This window comes from Candida orthopsilosis, assembly GCF_000315875.1.
Source record: "Candida orthopsilosis Co 90-125, chromosome 8 draft sequence".
In the NCBI taxonomy this organism is placed as follows: domain Eukaryota; kingdom Fungi; phylum Ascomycota; class Pichiomycetes; order Serinales; family Debaryomycetaceae; genus Lodderomyces; species Lodderomyces orthopsilosis.
In genome coordinates, this window is record NC_018302.1 from 537171 (window position 1) to 563156 (window position 25986).

The window sequence follows — 25986 nt, forward strand, 5'->3', positions numbered from 1 at the left end:
AGGTTCTTACGATATTGTTGCTTGCCATATAAGTACGTTGCAAAAACTTTTATCACCCAACTTTTAGTCAACAAATTATCTGTGGATTTCGCTATACATTTAAATCGTGTCTTCTAATCCATCATATAGTGACAGCCCAAAGGGCACTGTGACCAAAACTAACCCAAAACCCCCACCTATTAATAGAGATTCCGAAAAGAGTTCAAACATTTCCAACACGACTAGTAATCTCAGAGTCAAGGATCCCGAATTAGCCAAAGTATTAATCAATCAACTATCTATATTGTTAACTACAGTTGACTCATCCTCAGTTGATTCGCATTATAAACAGATTAGATTTATTTTCAAGAAGATTGTCAGAGATCCAATTGTATTGAACAACTATTTTGAAAAGTTATTTGGATTTATCAGATTTAGTGATTTTAACAGCCCTGCCTTATCACCAATTGAATTGTTATTTGCCAAAGAGTTGGATTTCATTGCTACTGAGTTAAATTTTTACGACTTATTCTGCATTCATTTGGATAGTATTATACCAAAAGAATTTAATATTGTCAATTTTACTACCAAATTCCATTGTGATCCTATTTTAACTTTTTTGTTAACAGTTAGATATCACGACAAAGGAGATCCACAACAAATTAAATTATATTTTGAAAAGTGTCCATCTTCATTATTAAGCATTTTCAAATCGAGGAAGTTTTCTGAACATTACCATTGGTCATTACTACTCGAACAAATCCTAAATAAACCATATTTCCCATTTTTAAGCAAATTAATTACTTTAAGTTCCATTAAGGCCTTTGATTCAGATCTTCCACCAATTACCAAATTTTATCAAAATATACTAAAAATGTCATTCAAAAATTTATTACAGGAGGTTGGCTTTGAAAATGTAGTACCGGAAAAGTTATTACCCAGTCTTTTACAAATTAAACCAAATGAAGTAGATCAAGGTATTGCGTTGGTATTGGCGGAAATTCTAATACCTGGCTCACAAGGGTTTGTGTATACCGCTGCACCGGTTAGTTTACCTGAATCTAATGCTAAAGGTGCTCAATTGCAAGCATGTTTTAGAACCATTGAAGAACTGGATAATCTCAGTGTCAACTGGTATGAAGTTTTCAACTACTTGCAACAGAATCTCTTTGAATCAAGTCAAAGAAATGTTCAACCTTCAGTAGCCAGTGTATCACAATTCCTATCATCATTGGATTTCAAACAGGATCCAATTGATATTTTCCTTAATTATGAATGGTGGTTTGACAAGACATTATTGTATATTTTACAAACTTGTGATGCCTCTCAAGGTGGTTATGACATTGCATTGTCCAAAAACTTACTGTTGTGTTTTGAAGAAGATCGTCAAACTTTTGGTCAACCACAATTGAGAAGAAATATATTAAAGTTTATTAATGTGGGAAAATTGGAATTGCAAGTTATAACCAAAGTACAAGCACAACAAGTACAACAAAACTTGAGTGAACAAGATCATAAACTCAATGCATATTTGAATCAGGTATTTGAGCGTGACTATAGAGTATTCCCCGAATATGTGTTGACAGCAGCATTGTCAGTTATTGAAAAGACCCCATTTATCAATGACTTGATAGATACCTTGTTTTACTTGTTGATGGATAATGATTCACCGGCATTACCTAAAGTGGTGCGTACATTACAAGAACAAGGGCTCGTTGTGGGTAAAATTCTTGACTACTACAATAGTAGAAACACTTTTGCCGCTGCTGAAAAGACAGTTGCTGTGAGCTCAAAATTGAATATCTTGGATCAAGTATTGCAACAATTGGAGAGCATTGACGTCAAATTAGCAGTGAAGTTTCTTATTGAATCATCGTTTTTTAATTATGATTACAGAAAGAAGTTGGAGTCGAAATTGAATGATCAGCAGTTGAAGAGTTTGGTTTATCTGTCGTTGTTGGATGTGATTACTGAGAGAGCTCAACGAGACTACGAAACGGTTCAACAACATCAACAACATCAACAACAGGAGCAATTACCAATACAAACACAAACCAAACCTTTACCCATGTTGAAACTTGAAACTACTTATTACCTTCTTGAAAAATTAAAAAGCAGTAATGGATTAGTTGATTTGGAGAAGTTGAAAAATTTACAAATATTATTGTTGACCACGTATCCAAGATTGATCAATTTTGGCAATGGTCATGATGAAGCCATACTTGCAAATGAAGCCAAATCAAGTTTCTTCCCTGTTGATGTTGAATTGGAAATGAAAGAATATTATTCGAAAATGTACAACAAGGCTCTTGATATACCAGAAATCGTCAACGTTTTAATCAAGATGAAATCAAGTGATGACCCCCATCAACAGGATGTGTTTGCATGCATGATACATTCCTTGTTGGATGAATACAAATTTTTCGGTGAGTACCCGCTAGCTGCACTAGCATCAACGTCGCTACTTTTTGGAGCCTTATTGGAAAATGATTTGATTCATGGTACAACTTTAACAGTGGCTTTAAATTTTATTTGGGAATCATGTAATCAACTGCCAGATTCGAAAATGTTTAAGTTTGCAGTTCAATCTTTGTACAATTTCAAATCAAAATTGCATGAGTATCCAATATATTGTAAACATTTATTGGAATGTCGTTCGTTATCAACCCATGCTAAAATGTACAAAATCGTTAAAGATGCAGCTAATGGTATTCCTTGCGGTGCTGGAACGAGTGGGTCCAAGAGTGGAAGTACCCCAAGTACAACTCCAGAAGTAGGACCAAAGTATCAATCGATTAATTACGTTGAACAAACAATTGGCTCAGCTCAACAGGTTGATCCGCCCGAGGAAATTAGAGATAAGTTGCTCTTTTCTGTTAACAATATGACTTCGGAGAATTTACGAGTTACCGAAATTGGTGAGGTGTTGAAGGAAGAATATTTTGCTTGGTTTGCTGATTACTTGGTTGCTGATCGAGCCAAAGCCGAACCTAATAATCATGCATTGTATTCAAATTTGGTGCGGACTTTAGACAACGCCATTTTCAAGGAATATGTAATGAACATCACCATGAAGGAAGTGTATCACCTTATCAGAAACTCAAAAGATTCACGTACTGATAGGAACAAACTCAAGAACCTTGGTGCTTGGTTGGGAAGAATCACCTTGGCTGAGGATAAACCATTGAGAAGAGACTTGATTGCGATAAAATTTTTGCTTGTCGAGTCATATGATTTTGATTCATTGAGTTTGATCCTCCCTTTTGTTTGTAAAATCTTGAGTCAAATTGAAAACTCCAAAGTATTTAAACCTCCAAATCCTTGGGTTTTGGGTATTTTCCAAGTCTTGTCTGAATTGTATCAATTTGCTGATTTGGTGTTACAACTTAAATTTGAAGTTGAAGTATTGTTGAAATTGTTTGATATGAAGATTGAAGATATTGAACCAAGTCAATTGATTAGAAAACATGATAAAGATCCAAGTCGTTTGGCTGCCGCGTTTGGTCTCTTGCCCCAAGCTGGTGAAAATCTTGCTTCGGAAATGGCTCGTTTGAATATAGAACAACCACAAACGTTGTCTAATTTCAATACTATGGCTCAATTGCCATCTCAGACATTTGATAAACCGTTCCAGCAATTACAAGCCCCTGGACAACTAATGGTACCACAGCAACAACAACAGCCTCAACAGGCCAGTTCAATGCAATCTTACCAACAGCAACCACAACAAGGACAAGTGGAATCTGGGGTGGATACCAGTTTCAGTACTCTTGTTGGGAATACTATTTTCACTCAACATGCCAACTTGAGAAGAGCCCTTCAAGCATCATTGACAAGAGCTGTTCGTGAATGTGCCATGCCGATATTAAATAGAGTATCGGAAGCAGTATTGGTGACTACCGAGTTTTTAATCAAGAAGGATTTCGCTACCGAAAAGGATGTTGGTAAAATTAGAAGATCGTACCATAGGATGGCCCAACAATTGTCACATAGCATGGTGTTGTGTTCAGGCAAAAAGATGCTTGCTGATACCATCGAGGCGACAATGTTGCAACTTCTTGGTAACAATCCTAGCGAGATACCTATAATGGAATTAAACAGTGCTATTCAATCAAATGTGGGACTTTGTGTTGATATTGTCGATAAAATTGCTGCAACTAATGTAACTGATTTGATTGATGAAAGAATGAAACCATATATTTTGAAACGTGAGCGTCATGCTGGTGACGATATATTTGTTGAAGAAGGTACACCTGATTATTCATTGAGATTGCCAGAACCATTGGGATTGAATCCAAAAGGATTGAGTCCCCAACAATTGAATATTTATGAGCATTTTGGTGAATTGAGAAATGAGCTGCTTGATGGTCTTCGTGCTGCTGGGTTAACTCCAACTGGTGCACCAGCAATTCTCGCACATCCTCAACCACAACAACTTGCTCAACAACAGCCACAGGCACAAATGCAGGGTCCGTCACAACTTGGTCAAGATTTCCCTGTGCAACAACAAACATCGCTTGTTCAAGAGGATATCATACCTTTGGAACAATTGTTTACTGCTATTACTCAATATTGTGAAAAAGCGGTGCTGTTAGTATCTGAAGTGTCGGAGAGTAAATTATCCGATTTGCCTCCAAACCATCCAATTATGGCAACTTTAACTCAAGCATTGGCCATGGCCCAAAGCAATGCGTTGAAGTATTCTGACTTGTTATTGAGAGCTGCGCAATATGCTGTAAACTGCTTGTTTACTCAAGTGCACAATAATCCAATGAGTAATGAAATATATGTTGTTATTCTTGACAAGTTGTGTGAATTTTCTCCCTCAACGGCTAAGGATGTTATTTGGTGGTTAGTTAATTCATCAGATCAAAGGAAATTCAACATGCCAGTGATTTTGTCTTTATTGAAAGTGCAATTAATCCAACCTATCAAGCTTGATGAATCGATTAGCAAATTGATTAAGGAATCGCATAATCCAGCAATTGTCAAATTTGGTGCTAGTTTGTTATTGAATGTGTTCACTGCTGAGGAATCAGTACGTCCAATTGCATTGAGATCGGAGTTTGCCAAGACTTTGGATGCATTATATGAATATAAGAAATTGCAATTGACTAGTGAAGAAGATAAGCAAGCTCAAATTGAAGTTGATAAATTGTTTGATGTGTTGAATACGGCAAAACCAGCTACATCTGAATTGTATACGCAGTTGGGTTATGTCTTTACTGAATGGGTGAGGTTATTGAGTCATGGTGATCAAGATACTAGAGCTGCACAAGAGAAATTTGTTGCTGGATTAGTTGAGCTGGGAATCTTAAACAATGCTGATTACTTCAAGACGTTTTGGAAAGCAGGCATTGATATATCGACACTTGTTTTCGCTACTGAGCAAGAACTTAGAAGTAGGACACAACATGAAGCATACTTGTCAATTGATTGTTTGGCCATTTTGATCGTGAGGATTGTTTTGAGTGTTGAAGATGAACAACAAGCAGTCCACTGTTTGAAAAAGATTATTGCTGTGATTGTATTGAATTTGGTAACTGATCATGAAAATAAATCAGCTTGGAATGATCGTCCATATTTTAGATTTTTTTCATCATTGTTGTCCGCTTGGAGTGATGCGTCAATATTGGATCAAGATGCAACAAAGAAGCTTGATGTTGATTTCTATACCTTTCTTGGTGATATTTTCAATTCATTACAACCTATTGTTCTTCCCGGTTTTACATTTAGTTGGATTGCATTGATTAGTCATCGTTTGTTCTTACCACAAATTCTTGAATTACCTGATAAAGTTGGATATGGAATTGGTGTGAAATTGTTGACTTCGTTATTGAAGTTTCAACAAACTTATCAAAACAAGGAAAGTAACCATGATGTGTTGAATGTGGTATTCAAGGGAATCAATAGAATCTTTGTTGGGTTGATTCATGATTATCCTGAATTTTTAGTTGAATGTCATTACCAATTGGTTACTGCTATTCCAAGAGGATATATTCAATTGAAAAATATCGTGTTGTCGGCCACTCCAAAGGATATAATTGTACCAGATCCATTTACCCAAGGCTTGAAAGTTGAACGATTACCAGAAATTAATGATGCTCCAGTCATTTACTACAAGCCGATTGAGGATTTGGCAAAAGTTGGTTTAAAGAAACCAGTGGAGAATTTCTTGCGCATTCCAGCACCTGGATTAATGAGAACGATATACAATGGACTTAAATTGATTCAACCGAAGACAACAGATGAATTTGGATATACAGAAACAACCACATTCAATGCTAAATTAATCAATGCATTGGTGTTACATGTGGGAATGAATGCAGTTGCTGAAAGAAGCCCCACAAATCGTGGGTTCAATACTAAGACTTCACAAGTTGCATTGCTTGTTGATTTGATGAATTATGGATCCAATGAGTTCAAATATATCATGTTGAACGGTATTGCTAATCAATTGAGGTACCCCAACAGCCACACCCATTGGTTTATTGGAATCATCTTACACTTTTTCAGTTCAAATTCAATTTGGAATTCATCAACAAGTACCAAATTGGCAGTTCAGGAGATTATAACTAGAGTTCTTTTGGAGAGAAGAATTGTCAATAAGCCACATCCTTGGGGATTGACTATATTGTTTACTGAGTTGGTTAAGAATGAGAGTTATGGGTTATTTGAGTTGCCATTTGTTAAAAACTCGATTGATGAGATCAAGACTATATTTGATACTTTGTCTACTAATGTCAAGGGATCAAGTTGATAGAAGAGGAACATTTATGACATCGGAATGAGATGTCTCATTGTATATTAGAAGAAATATTGTATTATGTAAATACTTTGTACGAATGTAATGATTTTTAGATGCTTTGATGTAGATGGTGTGATTGTAGTTGTTGTGATTGTGGTGGCGGTTTCCCAGCGGAAAAATCAGCGGCAAACTTTGGTGAGTAATGAAAAATTGACAAATCGGAATACACCACAAGTAACAACCCAACTCAACCAATAGCACTTCGACTCAGTGAGAAGAAGAGGTATCAATCAATATAAACAATAGCACATCATAAGTAGATCTTCACATGTCCAGAGTCAAGAGAATCGCCAAAGAATTAGAAGAGTGTCGTCAAGACAAACAATCGGGTGTCACGCTTGAACTCAATAATGATGCTGACTTGACTCATTTGACAGGATACTTTGCTGGTCCACCAGGTACACCTTACCAAGGTGGATTATTCCAAGTTGCAATAGATATCCCCAACGAATATCCTTTCAAACCACCACAAATGAAATTCATCACCAAGATCTATCACCCAAACATTTCATCAGTTACTGGAGCAATATGTCTTAATATTTTGAAAGATAAGTGGACTCCTGTATTGACTTTAAAATCAACTTTGATTTCATTGCAGCTTTTGTTACAATCTCCCGAACCTAACGATCCACAAGATGCTGAAGTTGCCAAACATTATTTGAGTAATAAAGCTGGGTTTGAAGAGACTGCTGCGTATTGGACTAAATTGTATGCCAATGATGGTAAATCTGATGGCGAAGGTGGAAGTGGAGCTGCTACTGAGGTGAAAGATTCGGCGTTGTATGGAATTGATGATTCGATTGTGACTCAATTTGAAAATATGGGTTTTCCTAGAGATAAAACTATCGAAGTTTTGAGAAGAATGGGGATTAAAAGCTTTAACGGTGTTAGTAATAAAGGAGATTTGGAGAATAAGATTTTGGAAGAGTTGTTGAGAGAATGTCAATAGAGGGGGACGTGGAGGAGATGTTGTCATATACATAGTTTCTTTAAACACAGCATTTTCTAGTAATAAAGGGTGATGTATCCGAAAGCACATACACTATCGTGAAGAACGTAGATGGTATAGATGAGTTTATGATGTAGAATATGTTAGTGTTGGCCTGGTCTGATCTCTGGTCCGATTCAGATGAATCCTGCCTGCATATAAACAGCATTTCTTTTCTGTTTCTTTTTGGTGTGAAAAATTTGAAGAACGCACACAGTTGAAAAGAGTATCAGATCAAAACACATTCATCAGGTATATCAGTATACATCTTACCATCAACTGTATATTAGACATTGGTTGGGCTTAAGTATTAGAAACCACCAGAGATTAAACGTCGAGTTCAATTTAATTTTTTTTTTTCATTTTGCATCATTTTGTCATTCCTGTTTAGCATTACTTCCCGTCGCTCCTTTTAATTATTTATATTGAAATATGACTACATCACCAACTCCAATCCAAGAAGAACGTAGACAAACTCCTAATGCCGTCACAGCATCTACTAAGGGTGACCAATCTTTAACCGAGGAGAGAGTTTCAAACATTGGTTGGTATTTCATTAAATCGTACTATGATTTCTATATTGCCAAATTGGATGTCATTCACAAGATTTATCATGACAATGCATCTATTTTACACGATGCTTTCCCAGAGGAAGACAGGAAGAAGAAGGATGGTGATGATGAGGATGAGTTGACCACTACTTATAAAGCTAAAGGTACTGATGCTATTAAAAAATGCTTTGCTGAACATTTATCTGGTGGGGGTGACGATAACAACAGAATTGTTATTACTAGTGCTACTTTTCAAGTATCTTTGGAAAAGAATATTATTATTGTTACTTTTGGAGAATGGTCTAAAAATGACTCACCCTTTAAACAATTTACTCAAACTTTTGTCTTGACTCCTGGTAAAAGAGAAAGTACTTATGATGTGGCTAATGATGTTTTGAAATTCATTGAAAGTAATGGATTTAAAAACAATCTGCCAGTGCAAGACGAATCCAAGGAAGGGGGAAGTCATGTCATAGAAGAGAAACCAGCTGCAAGTGTTGATGGTGGTGTTTCAGATGAAAAACAAGAGCCAATACCAGATCCAATTGAGAAAAAGGTTGAACCAGAGAAGAAGGCCATAGACGAGGAGGAATTAGCCGAGGCTCAGAAAGAAACTGAACAAGAAAAGAAGGAGCCAGTTGCTCAAGAAAACGCCGAGATAAAGAAGGAAGAAGCTCCAAAATCGGAACCATTAGAAAAAGAAGAGGAAAAGGAACAACCACCAAAAGAAGAAAAGAAACCTGAAGAACCGGCTAAATCAAAGAGTCCACCCCAACCAATGACATGGGCTGACTTAGCCTACCAAGCTGTCCCAGCTTCCAAACCAACATCAAAGCCAACAACATCAACCAGCACAGCTACATCTACACCCACCTCCACCAAAAAGACCCCAGTGGCTGTTTCACAACAGCAACAACCACAATCAACCACTGGAGGTGGCAGTGGTAAATTCAAAAAAGACGAATGGTATCCAATCTACATACGTGGTATCCGTTCAATTGATGAAAAAGTATTACGCGATCATATCACCAAGAAATTTGGTGAATTAAAATTCTTTCGTACGAATCAAAACATTGCATTGTGCGATTTTGTCCTCAAAGAAGCCCAAAGAAAAGCATTGGATGCTAAAGAAACCACGTTGGATGGAGTTGTTATTAATTTAGAACCAAGAGAATCAAAGACTGGTAATAATTTCCATAATAACAATGGTAATTATAAGAAGAAGTTTGGAGATAAAGAAGGCAGCAAAGAGAAATTTGGAGAAAAGAAGGGTACCAATGGTGGTGTTGGTGTTACTGGAGGTAGTGGTAAGTTTGCTGATGGAAAGAAGGTTGGTGGTAATGTTGCTGGCGCTAAACAAAAATCAGGTAAATTGAATGCGACAAAATAGAGATAAAACATGCAATAAGGTGATGTGTAGTGAGGTGGTAGTAAACGTGTATAGAATAAAATTTAATAGGATGCTGAGATTAGAAATTAAAAGTAGTGGTTCATTGTAGTAGATGGATGGATGGATGAATGAATGATATATATACAAGCGCTACCATTGTGAAGATCTGACCAATAATTTCAACAAGGAAAAAAATTACCAACGGGAAGAACAAACCATTGAAGAACCAAGACCTAGTATTCTATTCCAGATGTCACAAATATTACCATTTACAGAAGCAAATACCAAAAGGGTATCTTCATTATTCAGACAAGCTTTACGTACAGCTTTCGACCATTCATTAAAATTTGACTTGTATCGAGCTCAAACGATAAATATTCGATCTCAATTTGAAGCTCATAAACATGTTAGTAACCCTGAGGAGTTAGAGGGCTTGATTAAAGCTACTGAAGCTAAATTGAAAGAGTGGAAACATCCCGATCCTTATATCCCACCTTGTAGGCCTGGTGGAACCAAGTATCAAAGAAATATTCCAGTTGCTAGAGAACCACTTGTGCCTGGTGATTGGTAGGGGGAGCAAAATGGAAAGAAATCAGGTGAGCGTGTGCTTGTGTATTTATAAAGTAATAAACGTTACATTGTTGTTACATTTTTGATGTTTATATGTGTGTAAGAATATCTATTAGATACTCTGAAAAATTTAGTAAATCAACGTGTCACCAACTTCAAATGACGAAGTACCCTTCCATTGTTTTTTTAACATCTTGACGGAAACATTAGCAGTGGCGGCACCAATTTGTCCCACCATGGCGAAATACTTCAACAATAACCACTGTTGTTCTTCACGTACTGTTTGTAAACCAGTTATCAATAATGGCCATTGAATCATCAATAGTAAGAATGGTGATGCGTGTTGTTGTACATCGGAAAAATTATGGAGATAATGAATAAATGAAACAATCTTGTCGACAAGTTGAGATACGTTGGGGTTAGTTGGTTCTAATTGATAGAAACGAGTCAAGATTAATATGATTGATGATAAGACAAATGATTGATGAGATATGTCTTGCCAACTTAACCAAAAACTCTTTTCACCAACTCGGATTTCTTCAATGGGTAGTCCTGGTGTGTATTTATGTAGTCCAGATTCAGGGATTATACCTTTGGAATCAATGTATACGATTGTAGTTTGTTGATAGAAATCGGAAAGAACCTTCATATTTTGTAACGAATCCATTGCTGGCGTAATACCATCATTTAATCGGTATCGATTAAGTAATTTGAATAAATCACGGAAACAGGAAATACAAGTATTATGATACCCCATAAGATTATTAAACCCTTGATTGGTGATGATCCCCAATTCGCAAAGAATACCAATTTCATATTCTGATCCACATGACATTAAACGATCAATTTCATGATCCGTTTGTAAGGTACCACCAATGTTTGTACTTAATCCAGCCAAGATTTCAATTGAAAGAAACCAGTATTTACAAAACACAAACACTTTGGAAATATTAGCCGTATTATTACTTGTCGAAATTTTGAGCAATAAATCCTTACATCCAGTTAAATGAGGTCGCCATTGTTGTGTACTAGTTGCCGTAGCCGCAGTAAGTAGGAGTAAAGTCAACAATACACCTTCGATATTGGCATTCAAATTGGTGATTTCTTTAGCTGGTTCAAGTAATTTTAAACATTTGGTCAAATATGCTCCATAAGCCTTTTCATCTTCGGGTTGTTTGTACTTCATAAAACTGGTTTTGGCTCCTTCTGCAAGTACTGCCGCGAGTAAACATGGTTCAGTACTGGCTGTTTTTAAAATGATATCTCTGGCGGGGTTTGAAGTAATTTTAGTTTGAGAATGGTAAGCATTGAAGGGTTCGATGATGTTGGCGAAATTGTTGTAAAATTGTTCCAAGTATAAGATTTCATGTTTGCGCTTGAGCTTGATGTAATCTATAGGTACGTTTATAATAAACTCGTCATCGTATGAGGGTTGTTGTTGCGATTGTTGTTGTGGATGATGTTGTTGTTGTTGCGGAGTCACGGTAGGTGTATCACCAAAGAAATCAAACTGGAAATCTTCTTGGAATGGGATATTTTGAAATTCCATAATCTCATTGACCAAATTGGACAAATCATTTGTCAACATGTTTAAATCTGTTCCATTAAGGAAATCCAAATGATCTTCATTATGATTATTATTTATAAGATTTTCAATATTCAAAAATGATCTTCTTCCCGGCTCTTGTGAATTAGCAACTGTGGGAGCGGATTCATTAGTTAAGGGATCATTCTGTACGGGAGTGAAACTAGGATTGTTGTTACTGTTGCCGGTGGTGGTGATCAGTGGAGTTGGCGTGGGAGTTGGCGACAATTGTTCACCACCAGACACATTATTCGAAGGAGAAGCACTAGCACCACCATTATTCTCTGACTGCAAATGACGTTTTGGTACGTCATATTGAACTGGCAAAAAATGAGTAGATTTACCCAAATTTTCAATCTCTTCTCTAATCAATCGTCGTGATATACGCAATACTTTTTCACCAGCTAATGGATATGAACATGATTTACCAAGTCGTACACAAGTTGAACAAGCAGGTTTTTCTTCGGGGCATTTGATTTTTCGTCGCTTGCATTCACGACAACCTTGTCGAGAGTACGGTCTTCGTGGGGCTGCCATCATGGAAAAAAGCAAAAGAGAATCTGTGTGAGTTGCGGCGCAGTGTGTTTAGTACTATAGCATAAACATCTAATATGTGACCGGGTGCGTGTGGATGAAGCGTGATGGGTTGTCCAATGAGACTAGGAGTTGGTATACAACGAAGGCTTTAGCAATATATGTAGATGAGTCAAACAAAGGTGTGGTTTTTTCACGGAGGAGGTTTCTAATCAAAAAGGAAAAGAAAGAGATACGATGTGTCGTAATATCGAGCAGTGCGACGTTGAGATTATGCGACATTAGACTTAATCACGTGTATAATTTTGATAACGCAAAACCTTAAACTGCAGAAGGAGATAAACGCAAATTGTGCATATACAAAAACATAACAAAAAGAATAATCAACTATCTCAACACAATAACTTACTTAAAGAAATATCATCATCATACAAACTGGCTACTACAGTAAACTTATTACCGCAATCCAATTATACTTTAATCCCACATACTTTTGGTCCAAATGACTTCAGTCATTTCGCATATTCAATCAAGCATCATTTTGGTTCTACAACATTTACAAAGATTCGTTTTACATGCATATAATTTAAGCCTTACGCCACCTCAAATTGGCTACAACACAGGTAAATTATTGATTGAGTTACCACCCGTAGGTGACATCACTATTAACAACAGGTTTGCAACCGATATGAACAATGTTTTAACGGTTAACTCAAGCTTAGCTCAGTATCATCCCATTACGGAGACGCTGACTGGCAATGTAAAGGATATACTGTTTTCGTTTGGATTGGTGTTGGTGTTGGTGTCAGCATTGCTTTTGTTTACTTTCAAGCTGATATTTTGGAAATGGAGTCGACAAGGAGATTGGATTGAAGTCAAAATAGAGCTGCCTGTAGGAGACTCACGAGGAAAGGAGATTGGTAATGAATTTGAAATGATACAGCCATCTACATTTAATGAAATTGTGGGGCAAACTCTTGGCGGTGTTGATAAAATATTATCCCCACAACTAACTACAATAACGGGAACTAATAGTAGTGATGATGACAAAGCTCCTAATGAAAAAAGTGAAGGCAAAATAGTCCCATATCAACCACCAGCTGCACACAACCCAATAGCGTGGAAGACTCTAGGAAATATTTCATTAATCAGAGAAGTTCCACAAAACATATCTCAAGTATTTCGTGATCAAGCGCCAACTTGGCATAATCCAACTTGTACTATGATGATGGCAAATGAGTCTGTAATTACATTAACAGATGCAACATCTAGTCAAGGAATAAGTAATACTCGAAACGACAGTCTCAATAAACATAGCATTCTTAATGAAGGAGAAGAGGAAGAATTATCACATCATTATGATATGAACATTGACCATACACAGAGGAATATACTATTAAGGAGTGCCGAAAGTAGTAGCTCAAGTCGACCTAGCTTGTTGCAAAATGAGATAATGGATGAATTTACAACAAAAACTGATACCCAACTAAAAAAGGTGCTTCTATCTCAATCTCGCGAGTTTGGCTGCCAATTGCAGTTTGATGAACTGGGTGGATCCAATTCTACAAACGCAGCAACCGACCAATACATAACAGCAAGAACAACAAAACCAGACTCACCACTGGATATCAAATCATCCAGTTCACCATTAGAAGAAATCAGAGAACCTATCACCCCTGAATTTGAATTGGAGCTACCACTAACAAACGGCTTAAAGAATGTCAATAGTGATGGCATCGATATCTCTGGTTTCAACCACAATCACTATTTTGTGACATACAACACTCTGCTGCTGTGTCACCGGTACACTCCATCTCAATTATGGGATTCACGACCTTTACTAATGAACTCAGCATCGTCTTCATTGAGCTCATCATTTGTGTCACGACCTAGTTTTTCTAGAAAATCTTCTTTCAATAGTGGGACCAGAGTCAAGAGTTTTAATTTTGAGTTTGATATTGGTGGCTATACTCCATCTGCTAGATTGGTCAACTTGGGTCGTCTGTTGCTGCTGAACTCAGGTGTGGAAGAAGAACAAGAAGTAGAAGAGGCCGGCTGGTGCAATAACGTCGATCAAGAAGAGGAGGGGAGGGAAAGGAAACAGAATGTGATGACACAATATACTTTGAATGATGTAAACGCAAAAGGGATGCTGGGTGGTAATCACAAGCTAGTTAAAGGAAACGATGGACTTATACGTGATTTTGAACCACCAATTTATGCTGAATATTGAAAGAGCGACACAATGATGGGGAATTAAAATTGAAGAAATTCCATTGGTAGCAAGGATTCGCTCCTCAGTTTGGCTTTCATATGATACAAGACTGTATCATATGTTCGTCGCTTTATGCAAGGCTAAACTACGTTTGTCTAGTGGGGAAGGGAGACGCAGGATTTTTGTTTGTTAAGGACTAGTGGTGAGACCTGTTCGATAAACTAGGCTGCATGTGATGATATCTCCCAAATAGGTAGGAGCTATGCGGCTTTTTTTGCTATACATACGCGTCTTATATCATTTAGTATGACGTTCTTTTCAATTCTTCTTATAGTACGTAAGTAATACCATATTGACTCTTTAACATGGTCATACAGCAGTTCGAAATTGACCCTTCGATACGCGTGTGTTGTGGTGTGTTGTAGCGTATTTGGTAAGATCATCACACGCCTTTGACAAAAAATATTTCGGAAATTGATCCCAAACGTCCCGTTCGCCTACAAAAGTATAAAACTACATCTATACACTGATACTAATCAACGTCACCTCCTTTCTCCTTCTTAAAACTTTACCAACTTGCATAACACCATCGGAGGTTCACTAGTCAATTCAATTCACGGTAGTGTTCCATTTACGAAACAACTTTACTATCAAACAATATCAATGCCATACTATGCAGTAGCAAAAGGAAGAAAGTCTGGCGTTTATTCTAATTGGAACGACTGTAAGGATCAAGTGAATGGGTATAGTGGAGCTTCGTTTAAGAAGTTTAATACTGCTGCTGAAGCTAGATTGTTTGCTTCTGGCGGGGGTGGAAGCTCCAGTGAAGGCGGGCTTAGTGGGGGAAGATCCACTGGAAACAACGCGTCTTTATCTTATCGTCGTGGCGGCTATAGTAGATCCTCAAGTTCAAGTCCAAGAGTTTCAAAGCCACCCAATGCTGGATCTTCCTCCTTTTCTTCCTCAGCAACAAAATCTTTCAGAATCTACGTTGATGGAGCATCAAGAGGCAATGGCCAATCCAAATCAGCACCTTCTGGATATGGTGTCTACTATGGTCCCGGTGACTCCCGTAATGCGGCAGTTGGATTACATGAAGTTGATAATATAAATAAATACACACCAACTAACCAACGGGCAGAATTACATGGAATGAAGCATGCATTAACCAACATCAAAGACGATTTGGCTAATGGTAACTCCTCAACTTCTTCGTCACCAAGGTATGATATTTACAGTGATTCGAAATATGCTATTCAATCCATTAATGAATGGTCAGATAAATGGCAACTGAATGGATGGAAAACTTCAACGGGACAACCAGTTGCAAATTCCGATTTGATTAAAGATGCGGTTCAATTGAAAAATGAGATTAACCAGTTGTATCGTGAACGAGATTGGAAGCCTTTGGAGTTTCATCACGTTAAGGGTCATTCTGGGGATGTCGGGAATGAAGCTGCTGATCGGTTAGCTAATCAAGGTGCTGATAAGATGGAAAAGTAGAAAACAAAGTGTGTATGTGTGTGTGTTTACCTTGTGACAGGGTATTATTTCGAGTGTTTTATTTTCTTTTGTATATATTTTGAGGTCTACGACATGTACATCATGAATGAAATATAATATCTCATAAGCCAAAGTAGTCACAATGGGGAACTGACAGTGCTCTCTATTGCTCTCTTTTGGTGAATCTTCCCAATTTAGCCAATCTAGCAATTGTTTTCAACACTTTAACCTGTTTGAAATGCCATTGAACCCCAAATTCAACCAACCATAAAGGTATAAATCTACTAACCCAATGTAAGAAATAACTTCTTGCACCATGATACAAATTGAAACCAGGGTCTCTCCATCTCATCAAATCCTTAACCACTTGTTTAGCGTATTTTTGAGGGGAAATATTTAAATCACGACTCATCATAGCTGATGCATTTATCGAATCGTAAATCCCTGGAACATCATAGTATGAATCTCCTAACGCACTACACACATTGGCATCACATATAGCAGTATCTACACCACCAGTTATAACTGAATGCACCCTAACGCCAAATGGTGCCATTTCCCCGTGTAAAGTTAGTGCATAAGCATCAATAGCAGCTTTTGTCGCATTGTATGCAGAGACCCAAGAAAGTGGTACTCTAGCGGCAACTGAAGATGTAAATACAATGGTTCCTCTTGTGTTTATAATCATGGGAGCAAACCATTTCGTCATATTGATGTGACCAATGACATTAACTTGAAAAATCTTGTTTAATTTATCCTCGTCAATCTCCATTGCTGGACCAGCAATGGAGATTCCAGCATTATTGTACAAGATAGATAATTGATTGTTGGTGATGCGTTTCACTTGTTCGTGGACAGACTTGATATTGTTGACGTCAGTGATATCTAGTGGGATTGAAATGATGCCATATTCTTCTTCTAATGGCTTTTGACCGAATATGACTTGTGGTGGAGAACATCCAATTACTTTGTACCCGCGTTTCAGTAATTCAACAGCTAGGTTGTACCCGATTCCTGATGAAGCGCCGGTGATTAATGCGTATTTTGTCATGATTGAGTTGGGTCAAAATCTAAAACTTTTGATTCGGTAAACGGATTTAATGAGCAGCTTTTTATCGATTTAGAGAAATGGAAGTTATTTTGAAAATGACACGATGAGTTTAATTTATATACTTCTGAAATGGTTCAGTATCTCTCTCTCCATTATTTTTTTTTTAATTTTTCCAATTTTGCGGGGGTATGAATTTGATATTGTACGATTGTTGGTTTATAATTTTTTGTTGAGTGAAACAAAAATCATAGACAACTTTTTATAGACTTAGGATTTTAGATATAACATTCATTCCGTCTTATTATCCGCCCCTAAGCTCTAAGGACATGTACTTTGACTAAAATTTGGGAAAAGGTTGTTTCATAAACTTTAAATGAATAAAGTGTTTTATATAAGGCGCTTAGTTGATTAACGGTTTCAAATACAAAGAGTGGAGTTAAGGCAAAGAGAAATCAGGTGGGTTCATGTTTTCAAGCGCATTTTAAGTTGCGAAAAGTATCCGTCTTTTTATTTTATTTTACTTTGCATATCATCCTTACTCTTTTTGCTTTATACGTATTGATCGTCCTTGATCTTCCCCTCTTTCTATTTGAAGCTGTGGGAGTCTGGTTAGGGATTGGTAGCTCATTTATTCTACATGTGATAAAAAAGATTATTCCATATTAGGCAATGTAAGAAGTTTTAGAGTCAAAAATGGGTTTCAAGTAATGTAGCTTTTGGATGGCTTTACCCAATAGTATATTTTCACTCAATTGGAACACTGAACAATGTAGTGGGTGTGGCGAACCTCTTTTTTATTTTTTATTCTTTATTTTTTATTTTTTATTTTTTGATTGTTGAAAGTGTACAAATATTTGACCGAGGTTATTTTTGTGTTGCACATTTGATTTTTGCGCCCAAAAAAGTGGAACCATATGACAAAACCCCAAGACTAAGTATGCTTTTGTTGAGAACCGAAGAGTAATAATACTAGTTAACTTTCCTTTCGCGTCTAGCGTTATGGTCGATCGAGTAGTTTGAGAATAAAATGTGGAAGAAATATGATGGGTTCAAGCTGTGCACTACGATTGTGTTGTGGTTACTTTGTGTATTGCGTTGTTAGTTTTGGCGGAGCGGGAACAACTTGAAATAAAAGAAAGGGGAGGAAAGGATATATCTACTGTCGTTGGTGTCTTGTGAGAAAATCCCTGGGGGTGACCCTGTTGAATAAAAAAAATAGTCCAACTTCTGTTGATCTCGGGAGGGTTTGATCAAGTGAAAAATGGAGGAAGAAAGCTTCTTGAAGGTTCTGAACCAAAGTCTATTTCCATAGTCGAACGCATAATTGGCATCAAACTTAACAACAAAGTTTGAAAAGTATCTAAGCATATATAGAGTGCAATAAAATTTTGCGGTCATATACGCTCCTACGTAAGAATTGACTTGGCACATAATTCGCAATAGAAAATGTGGTATGTCTTTCAAAACATGCCCACCTTTGAAAAAATACTCGTTGAAGTTCGTTATGTTTGTGCCTATCGTTGGTTTTGGTTCGTAATTGTGTTTTAGCTTTTAAACTGTACTCAATGTCTTGCTCTGAAACACCCTCTCCCATGTAGAGTGTTTCAACCCCTATTTCTAAAATGCATTTGTATGTGTGCATGGATGTAAGTGTCAAGATTGTTGTGCACAAGTACACTACCCATCGCAACTGTCCAATCAAGCCGAGGGTTGGGGTTTGTGTCATAATTACAAACAGAACAAAAAGAAATTTCCAATTGTACCATGTGACATAATGTTTGTTACATGCAGTACGGCTATGGAACTTCATTATACAGAAACATCGTTTTTAAATCTCAAGAAGAAGAAGAAGCTTAGGAGCTTAGGGGCCTAGAAGAAAGAAAAAGAGACCCACGTTTTCTGTTTGGTATATCAGAACACTAAAGGTATCTTTATAAGCAACTTGATAATCATAAAGACAGGAGAATATCGCGTCAACAACATAACGGAAAACACACACTCATTTGACTAAACTATAATACTACCATACTACAAGCTAAACCTGACAAATTCACGATCATATTCAAAGGAGGTGCCATAATTACATTGCTTTCGATCCATTTGCTATAAAAAAACAGAATAAGTTAAAAGAGTTTTCCACCTATTCAACCTAGGGTATCCATCGTTAATATGTCCACATCTACTGCAACTGAGTTGTATAGTCAAGGAACCGATCCAGCTAGTAGGTTTACCAGCTCGCGTGAACGTAACCATAAACGCAACTCGTCCACCGTTGAAGAGTTACTTATTGAGAAATTAGACTACTTTGTATCATCAATTGAAGCTAGATTAAACAACTTTGATATATTCTTCAAGTGGAAAGAAGCCCATACTGATGAAGAACTCAATGACAGACCTATTAAAACTACAACTAATATTTACACGGGTGGAGCCACTGGTAATAACCTACTTTCCTCTCGTGATAGAAGTGATTCAACGTCCAGTTTACAAAGTTTAAAAGAGGTTTCCTTAATGAAGTTGAATTTGATTAGAGATCGACTTAGATTAATCAAGAAAAGTGTTTTAAGTAAAGGATTCACCAATGTCGAGTTTTTATATAACTTATTGACTGATCAATATGATTATTTGTTTAATTCAGTGGTTGATCCTGATATGTTGGATGACGAGAAACTCACAGGAGAAGAAGCAGAAGAAGAAGAAGAAGAAGCTGCAGCACTAGGAGGAGGAGTTGGTGGTGGTACATCCCCACGTGAAGTCCTTTCAGACAAACTTATTGATATCATATACTATTTCGATCAAAAATTAACAAACATAGACGATTACCTTCGAGAAAAGAATGCCATTGTTGAAGGGGGAATCAAAGACTTACAAGAAAATCAAGAACAACCACATTTTATCAATTTACGATATTTCAATTTTAATCGAGCTTTGAAAAATGCCGCTAGGAACAAATATGTCCATTATTATGAATTACCTTTAATGTGGCGAGAAAATAAATACATAATCCAGGGATATCGATTCTCGTTAAAACATAGTGAAATGTGGAAACTGATTTTTGCATGGCATAATGAAACGATGAATATTTGGTCACATTTGGCTGGTGTGGGAATTGTTTTGTATATTGGATTGGTGCAGTTTCCATCAACTACGTTGTTTTCGCTTATGAGTAATGGAGATAAACTGATTATGTACTTGTTCCTATTTGCAGCTTTAGGATGTTTGGTTTCATCCTCCACATGGCATACGTATTCATGCTTTGCTCATTATCCCAGTAGGGCCAATTTCGCCTGTATTGATTATTCAGGAATAACTTTACTAATTACGTGTTCAGTCATTGCTATTGAATATTGTGCATTGTACAATTACCCAAATTTGTCGCTAGCATTCATTATATTCACTATGGCTTGTGGGATTGGTGGATTTGCATTCAATTGGAGTCCTTATTTTGATAAACCTGAATGTCGTCCATTACGCATTGGATTTTTCATTGGATTATCATTTTCAGGCTCAACTGCTCTTTTGTGTCAATCATGGTATTATGGAGTATGGCATGCCATGTGGTTTACTTTACCGTTGTTTTACAAGAGTTTTGCATGGTATTTACTAGGAGTCGTGTTTTATGGTGGATTGATTCCAGAAAGATGGAGATTTGATGTGATTATTGAAGAAAATAGCGCAGTGGCTTGTAATCATCATTATGATGCCATTGATGTTATTGAGGATAAAGTGGGGCATGCTGGAGAAGAAGAAATTGATCAAATTGAACTGGAATTGTTGGATTTGGAATTGCGTAGGTTGCAGAAAGTGGAAAATGCATTGAAGGAGGACTCTGACGCAGATTTATCTGCTGAGGGGGGCAATACTGGTAGTAATTTCGATGGTAATGTTGTTACTGATGGTGAACATGATAGTGGAACTGATTTTGCTGATGATGATGACGACGACGATTTTAAACGGTTAGTAAAGAAACATTTCAAAAAAGAACCAACTAAAACCCCCTATGCTAATAAATTTATGAGTTTATGGTGGGTGGACTATTTTTTGGCTAGTCATAACATTTGGCACATATGTGTTTTGTTGGGTATATTGGGTCATTATTCTTGTTTGGTGCATATGTTTAATGAAATCAAAGGTGTATAACCACCTTAATATATTTGATTCTTTATTTAGTTTGTGTACTGTGTATTCAAATCTGATTTTACTTCTACAAAGAGCATCTAATACGATGTAATGTGTTTATTCATAAGTTTCCTTTGGGAAGGGGAAAGTTGGTCCAACTTGTTGAATAGACAACTTAGCAGCCCATTGACCAACATCAACAGCCTTGTCTAGAGTTTTACCTTGAACCAAAGATGCAATAAATCCAGCAGCAAAAGCATCACCAGCACCGTTAGTATCGACAACTTGTTCCTTGGCCAATTTTTCAACTGGATATTGGTGAACTTCAACTTCTCCATTACCTAAATCGGTTACTGTTACAGTAGGCTCAGTACCTTGAGTGAAGATAACAGTACGTGGAATTTGCTTGTTTTCTTTAGGCAATTTAACAATTTCCTTTGCAATGGCAACAACGTCTTTATGATCGACTTTCAAATCATGAGATTGGGCATATGCTTCAGCTTCTGATTCGTTAGCAATGACGTAGTCAACATAAGGCAAGACAGAGTCTAATTGATCCTTGAAAAACTGAGCAATAAAAGGAGCACTAAAATTAAGAGCTAATGGTTTGTTGGTTTTGGCGGCTTCTTTACCCAACAACAAGATAGCTTCTGGCGAAACGGTTAAATGGAACCCACCAATGTAATAATGAGTTGCATTTTCAACAATGGACCAATTCTCGGGTTTTTGTAAATGTTCGGGCTTGAAATGATTAGCGGCGGCTAAATCAGTAACCAAAAATCTATGATGATCATAAATCAAAGCAGCACACTTACCAGTAGCATAATCCGATTGGACCTGGTATTTAGTAGTTAAACCATATGCTTCATTGGCTTCATTTAAACGTTCTGCATAAACGTCATTACCAACGGATCCAAAGTAAACGACTGATTTTGGAGGCAAGATATATTGAGCGCCTCTAGCGGTATTTTGAGCAGCTCCACCAGCGACTAAAATCAAGTCTGGTTTTTGCAAGATTTCTTCGTAAATTGGTAAATGTTTGTCTTCAGCTAAGATTGCATCGTTGTCTTTTAAATCGTATTTGGTTAAATAGGATTTATCGACGTTGGTTTGAAGGTCCAAAAGTGGGTTACCTAAACAGACTAATTTGAATTGAGTGTCGGACATTGTGATTGGTGTGGTGTGGATGTAAGAAAGAGAAATACGCGGGATTGAATGCTGTAGATTTCTGACTGGTTTGAATTTGAAATGCTTGATTATTGTCGTTGAAAAATTCATATTTTCTCCCTAAATTTTTTCTTTTCAATGCGCATGATAATGTGCGTGTTTATCTGATGAAATATCTCGTGCGGAAGTAAACCTCTCTTTATAAACATAGCCCTCCGCTCGTGGGGCGGAAAGAGGGAGGGGACAGTGCGCACCCTTGGAAGCGCCAAATACCTATGACCAACTTATTCGAAAAGTGATCATGCAAAGTAATAAATATGTCACGGGAAGACTCGTTCTTTAAATGTAGGGTTTCTTATCGGTCAAACGTTTCCATGTAGGTTCTCTATTTAGTGTTTTGATGGAGCGTTGTGGTATGCGTGACTTCAACAAACGTGGTGGTGAATGTTTTTAAATTGTGTGTCGTATCGCATTTCGATTCAAGACAATGTGATCAACAAATCTAAAATCTTCAACCGTCAAACCCCAAACCCCAAACCCATTGTCACAAGTCCTTTGTGTGTTTTTCGAAAACTTCGTAGTGATGGCGGTATACAATTAATGTAAGTCCTTCGTTTTTCTATATCTAACTTGGTAGGTGGTGTTTGAATCCTTTCTCTTGAGTTAGGACGCTGGCAGTTATAGTAGAAGCTTAATCAATTCTTTGGATATTGAGATTTGCAGCCATTGAATTCGTGTCTATATTCTTATTATTGAAATAGGGGATACAATCTACGGTATTATGATACGAAAACACAGCTACTAAATAGCATTGGGTGTCTAACTTACTTTCGATAACTAGTTAAGTGAGTTACTGAGGTTATCTCCTTTAGGCATGAATGAAAATGTAATTGTGTTTACTGATGCGTCGTGTGGTCGTGTCGTATCTCAAACGCGATACAGCACAGATACTAGAGATACATTTTGCTAGAACGATGTGTTCACATTCCCATAAAGTACGAAGCTACAAACCTCTTATTTTAAAATCACTTATGACGCTCTTTGCTTCGACTACATCACAATGCAAAAGAGTTCATGCCATGTGAAAAGTTGTTATTGTTTTTTTCATTAACCGAGGTACGTCGTCGTTCCTCTCATTTTCGTCGTCTAAGTTTAATGTCGTAACATTTGTATTGTGTCGTAACATTGTATTTTATGAAACAGTAAACAAAAACTGTCAAAAATTTTTTTTTTCTTTCCTTTTGACAACAAATTAATTTCCCAATTCAGAAGAAGAAAGAGCTTTCAGGGTCTATTTATCGTTAAGGTTTACCACTTTGCATTGTCATAATAATATAGACCTTATATAATACTGTGGTTTCAGCTACTTATATCATATTAACAAAGAAAGAACCGCTTTTGGTCAAACTTGTACAATATCACTAGCCGTTAATAGAGACAACAAATCACAACGGCAGTCTAGACTCACTGCCCATACACATACACGTCAATTACATTGCCATTTCTGCTTAAAGTTTACCGATTCCCCATTTGTCTACTGGATTTCAAAATGTCACTGTCGCCAATCAAGGCATCGCCTCAAAAATCTACCAACACCTTGTCATCTTCCTCGCGTGTTATTGATTCATTACAGTCCACAATTGACAAACTAACCGATGAAATAACCACTTTGAAACAGTCTAATCAAGAAACCACCAAAAAGAACCAAATCCTAAGTCAAAGAAACGAATCATTTGTCGATCAAGTGGCCAACCTAAAACATGAAAATGAAATGTTGAATGCCATGTTGAAGCGTAAAGATCGTCGAATTGCCGACTTGGAAGATCAACACAACGAGCTCTCCAGCTCAATTGAATCTATCAACTTCCTGAATAAACAAATGAAGATGAGATGTGAAAATTTAGCTACAAATAATGATAAAACAATGGCTGAATATGAAAGCTTGAAGATTTCCTATGATGCTTTGGTTACTAGTTGTAAAGAATATAAGCAACATTACAAGAAGGAAATTGATGCCATAAGTGAAAATTTCGAAAATTACAAGGCTGCAAACTCAGCTAAGTGGGAAGAATTACAAAAACTGATTTCAAGTAACGATAAAGATGTCGATACGTTGTTGGACTCATTAGGTAATAAGAAGAAAGCAATGGATAATATCTATGTTCACAAGAATACCAAGGTTTTGCAGATTTTAACTACATTGGCTAATCTAGTCAAGTCGCATGGTCAGGAGAGTAAACATGTACTTAGTGATTGTTCAGATACAATTGACTATTTGTTAAACAAGTACCCTGATTTGAATGAGAAATTGACAAAGCATGAGCAAGTTGAAATTGATATAAATTCAATTCTTGTTGAGTCAAAGGAAACTTTGAATAATACATCGTTTGATGATGAGGAAGTTACATTGATACAATCGCCAGATTTGGAGAATGGAACCACCCCATGCAACAACACCTTGAGTAAATCAGCATCAGTAAGAAGGAAGTTCAGGAAAAACGGGGCAAATTCTAATAACTCCTCAGCTACTTCATCGCCAAACTTACCCCAATCAGCTCAATACCCACATAACCACCATCACACCCAACACAATCAACATACCCAACACACTCCTTCCTCAAATCAACGAAATGATACCCATTCCAATGCATCTCAGCACCAAACATACCAACATCCACATTCACACGCACGTTCACAATCGCAACTGGAGCTGAGAAAACCAGTGGTTAATAACAACCTCATAAACATCAACAAACCAAGAAACAAAAACGGAACAAAAAGTAATGATGGCTCCTCATCAAATGGTGAACGTAATAGCAGTAATAATAGTGACAAGACAAGTAGGAGAAGATCAGGGTTTTATGGAAACTCCAATAAAGTGAGTAATGGAAGTAGTAACAAACATAAACGAAACTCCCAAATTATAGAAAACTCGATATAGAAACGGGGGAGAGGGGAAACGGATTTTGTATTAGAGGGGGGTTCTACTCAACGTTGGCTGTATACTTTTTATTTAAAAAATGTTAGGTTGTCTTAACTTTAAATAATTTAGAAGTTTCGTTGAATAGACTGCTTGTGTTTTGGATGTCTTGTAAGTTTTATAGAGGAGTTCAAGCAAATACACGATTGATAACGCAGTTTGACTACAATACACCTGTTGAGATTAAATTAATTATCATTTATTATAGTTCACAAACATCACAAAATCGAAAATGAGGAAGCATTACGTCTCAGTCATGGTAATGCACAACCTCAGATTCCAGACACGAAACCAAACTTCCACTGTGAACATACATGAGTCAAGTTAGCAGTACCAAGTTTGCCCATTGAAGCATCGAGGGTCATATTTTGGCATTTAAAACAATACCAAGCCATGACTTTTGCTCTTTTAAATTCGAAATTTTATTACAATTCAGAGCCAAAGTTGTATAAAAATATTTGTATATACAGATCAAGGACACGGAACATTTAGCCCAGTTTATAAATCAAACAAGCCAGAAATCAAGATCCTATACCATAATTGACT

At 36.9% G+C, this 25986-nt stretch overlaps 12 protein-coding genes across 12 annotated transcripts; 8 read left to right on the forward strand and 4 right to left on the reverse strand. All coding sequences in view use genetic code 12, as the record gives it.

Annotated features, from left to right (window-relative positions):
* Positions 1-853: 853 nt before the first annotated feature.
* On the forward strand, positions 854-6739 carry CORT_0H02450 (Cdc39 protein; the record flags this gene model as incomplete). Its single annotated transcript, XM_003871430.1, has 1 exon — positions 854-6739. The coding sequence occupies one exon, from the start codon at positions 854-856 to the stop codon at positions 6737-6739; it is 5886 nt and encodes a 1961-aa protein (XP_003871479.1).
* Positions 6740-7055: 316 nt separating this feature from the next.
* CORT_0H02460 (Ubc1 protein) lies at positions 7056-7736 on the forward strand (the record flags this gene model as incomplete). Its single annotated transcript, XM_003871431.1, has 1 exon — positions 7056-7736. The coding sequence occupies one exon, from the start codon at positions 7056-7058 to the stop codon at positions 7734-7736; it is 681 nt and encodes a 226-aa protein (XP_003871480.1).
* A 471-nt stretch (positions 7737-8207) lies between these two features.
* CORT_0H02470 (Bre5 protein) lies at positions 8208-9716 on the forward strand (the record flags this gene model as incomplete). The annotated part of the gene is made up of 1 exon (XM_003871432.1): positions 8208-9716. The coding sequence occupies one exon, from the start codon at positions 8208-8210 to the stop codon at positions 9714-9716; it is 1509 nt and encodes a 502-aa protein (XP_003871481.1).
* Positions 9717-9966: 250 nt separating this feature from the next.
* On the forward strand, positions 9967-10287 carry CORT_0H02480 (hypothetical protein; the record flags this gene model as incomplete). The annotated part of the gene is made up of 1 exon (XM_003871433.1): positions 9967-10287. One exon carries the CDS (start codon positions 9967-9969, stop codon positions 10285-10287), a length of 321 nt encoding a protein of 106 aa, XP_003871482.1.
* A 129-nt stretch (positions 10288-10416) lies between these two features.
* CORT_0H02490 (Lys14 transcription factor) lies at positions 10417-12411 on the reverse strand (the record flags this gene model as incomplete). The annotated part of the gene is made up of 1 exon (XM_003871434.1): positions 10417-12411. The coding sequence occupies one exon, from the start codon at positions 12409-12411 to the stop codon at positions 10417-10419; it is 1995 nt and encodes a 664-aa protein (XP_003871483.1).
* A 496-nt stretch (positions 12412-12907) lies between these two features.
* Positions 12908-14638, forward strand: CORT_0H02500 (hypothetical protein; the record flags this gene model as incomplete). The annotated part of the gene is made up of 1 exon (XM_003871435.1): positions 12908-14638. One exon carries the CDS (start codon positions 12908-12910, stop codon positions 14636-14638), a length of 1731 nt encoding a protein of 576 aa, XP_003871484.1.
* A 645-nt stretch (positions 14639-15283) lies between these two features.
* Positions 15284-16123, forward strand: CORT_0H02510 (ribonuclease H1; the record flags this gene model as incomplete). The annotated part of the gene is made up of 1 exon (XM_003871436.1): positions 15284-16123. The coding sequence occupies one exon, from the start codon at positions 15284-15286 to the stop codon at positions 16121-16123; it is 840 nt and encodes a 279-aa protein (XP_003871485.1).
* A 163-nt stretch (positions 16124-16286) lies between these two features.
* On the reverse strand, positions 16287-17174 carry CORT_0H02520 (Ayr2 NADPH-dependent 1-acyl dihydroxyacetone phosphate reductase; the record flags this gene model as incomplete). The annotated part of the gene is made up of 1 exon (XM_003871437.1): positions 16287-17174. The coding sequence occupies one exon, from the start codon at positions 17172-17174 to the stop codon at positions 16287-16289; it is 888 nt and encodes a 295-aa protein (XP_003871486.1).
* A 1360-nt stretch (positions 17175-18534) lies between these two features.
* Positions 18535-18984, reverse strand: CORT_0H02530 (Ayr2 NADPH-dependent 1-acyl dihydroxyacetone phosphate reductase; the record flags this gene model as incomplete). The annotated part of the gene is made up of 1 exon (XM_003871438.1): positions 18535-18984. One exon carries the CDS (start codon positions 18982-18984, stop codon positions 18535-18537), a length of 450 nt encoding a protein of 149 aa, XP_003871487.1.
* A 359-nt stretch (positions 18985-19343) lies between these two features.
* CORT_0H02540 (membrane protein) lies at positions 19344-21314 on the forward strand (the record flags this gene model as incomplete). Its single annotated transcript, XM_003871439.1, has 1 exon — positions 19344-21314. One exon carries the CDS (start codon positions 19344-19346, stop codon positions 21312-21314), a length of 1971 nt encoding a protein of 656 aa, XP_003871488.1.
* Positions 21315-21410: 96 nt separating this feature from the next.
* Positions 21411-22571, reverse strand: CORT_0H02550 (Ado1 adenosine kinase; the record flags this gene model as incomplete). The annotated part of the gene is made up of 1 exon (XM_003871440.1): positions 21411-22571. The coding sequence occupies one exon, from the start codon at positions 22569-22571 to the stop codon at positions 21411-21413; it is 1161 nt and encodes a 386-aa protein (XP_003871489.1).
* A 1438-nt stretch (positions 22572-24009) lies between these two features.
* Positions 24010-25401, forward strand: CORT_0H02560 (She3 protein; the record flags this gene model as incomplete). The annotated part of the gene is made up of 1 exon (XM_003871441.1): positions 24010-25401. One exon carries the CDS (start codon positions 24010-24012, stop codon positions 25399-25401), a length of 1392 nt encoding a protein of 463 aa, XP_003871490.1.
* Between the last annotated feature and the right edge of the window lie 585 nt (positions 25402-25986).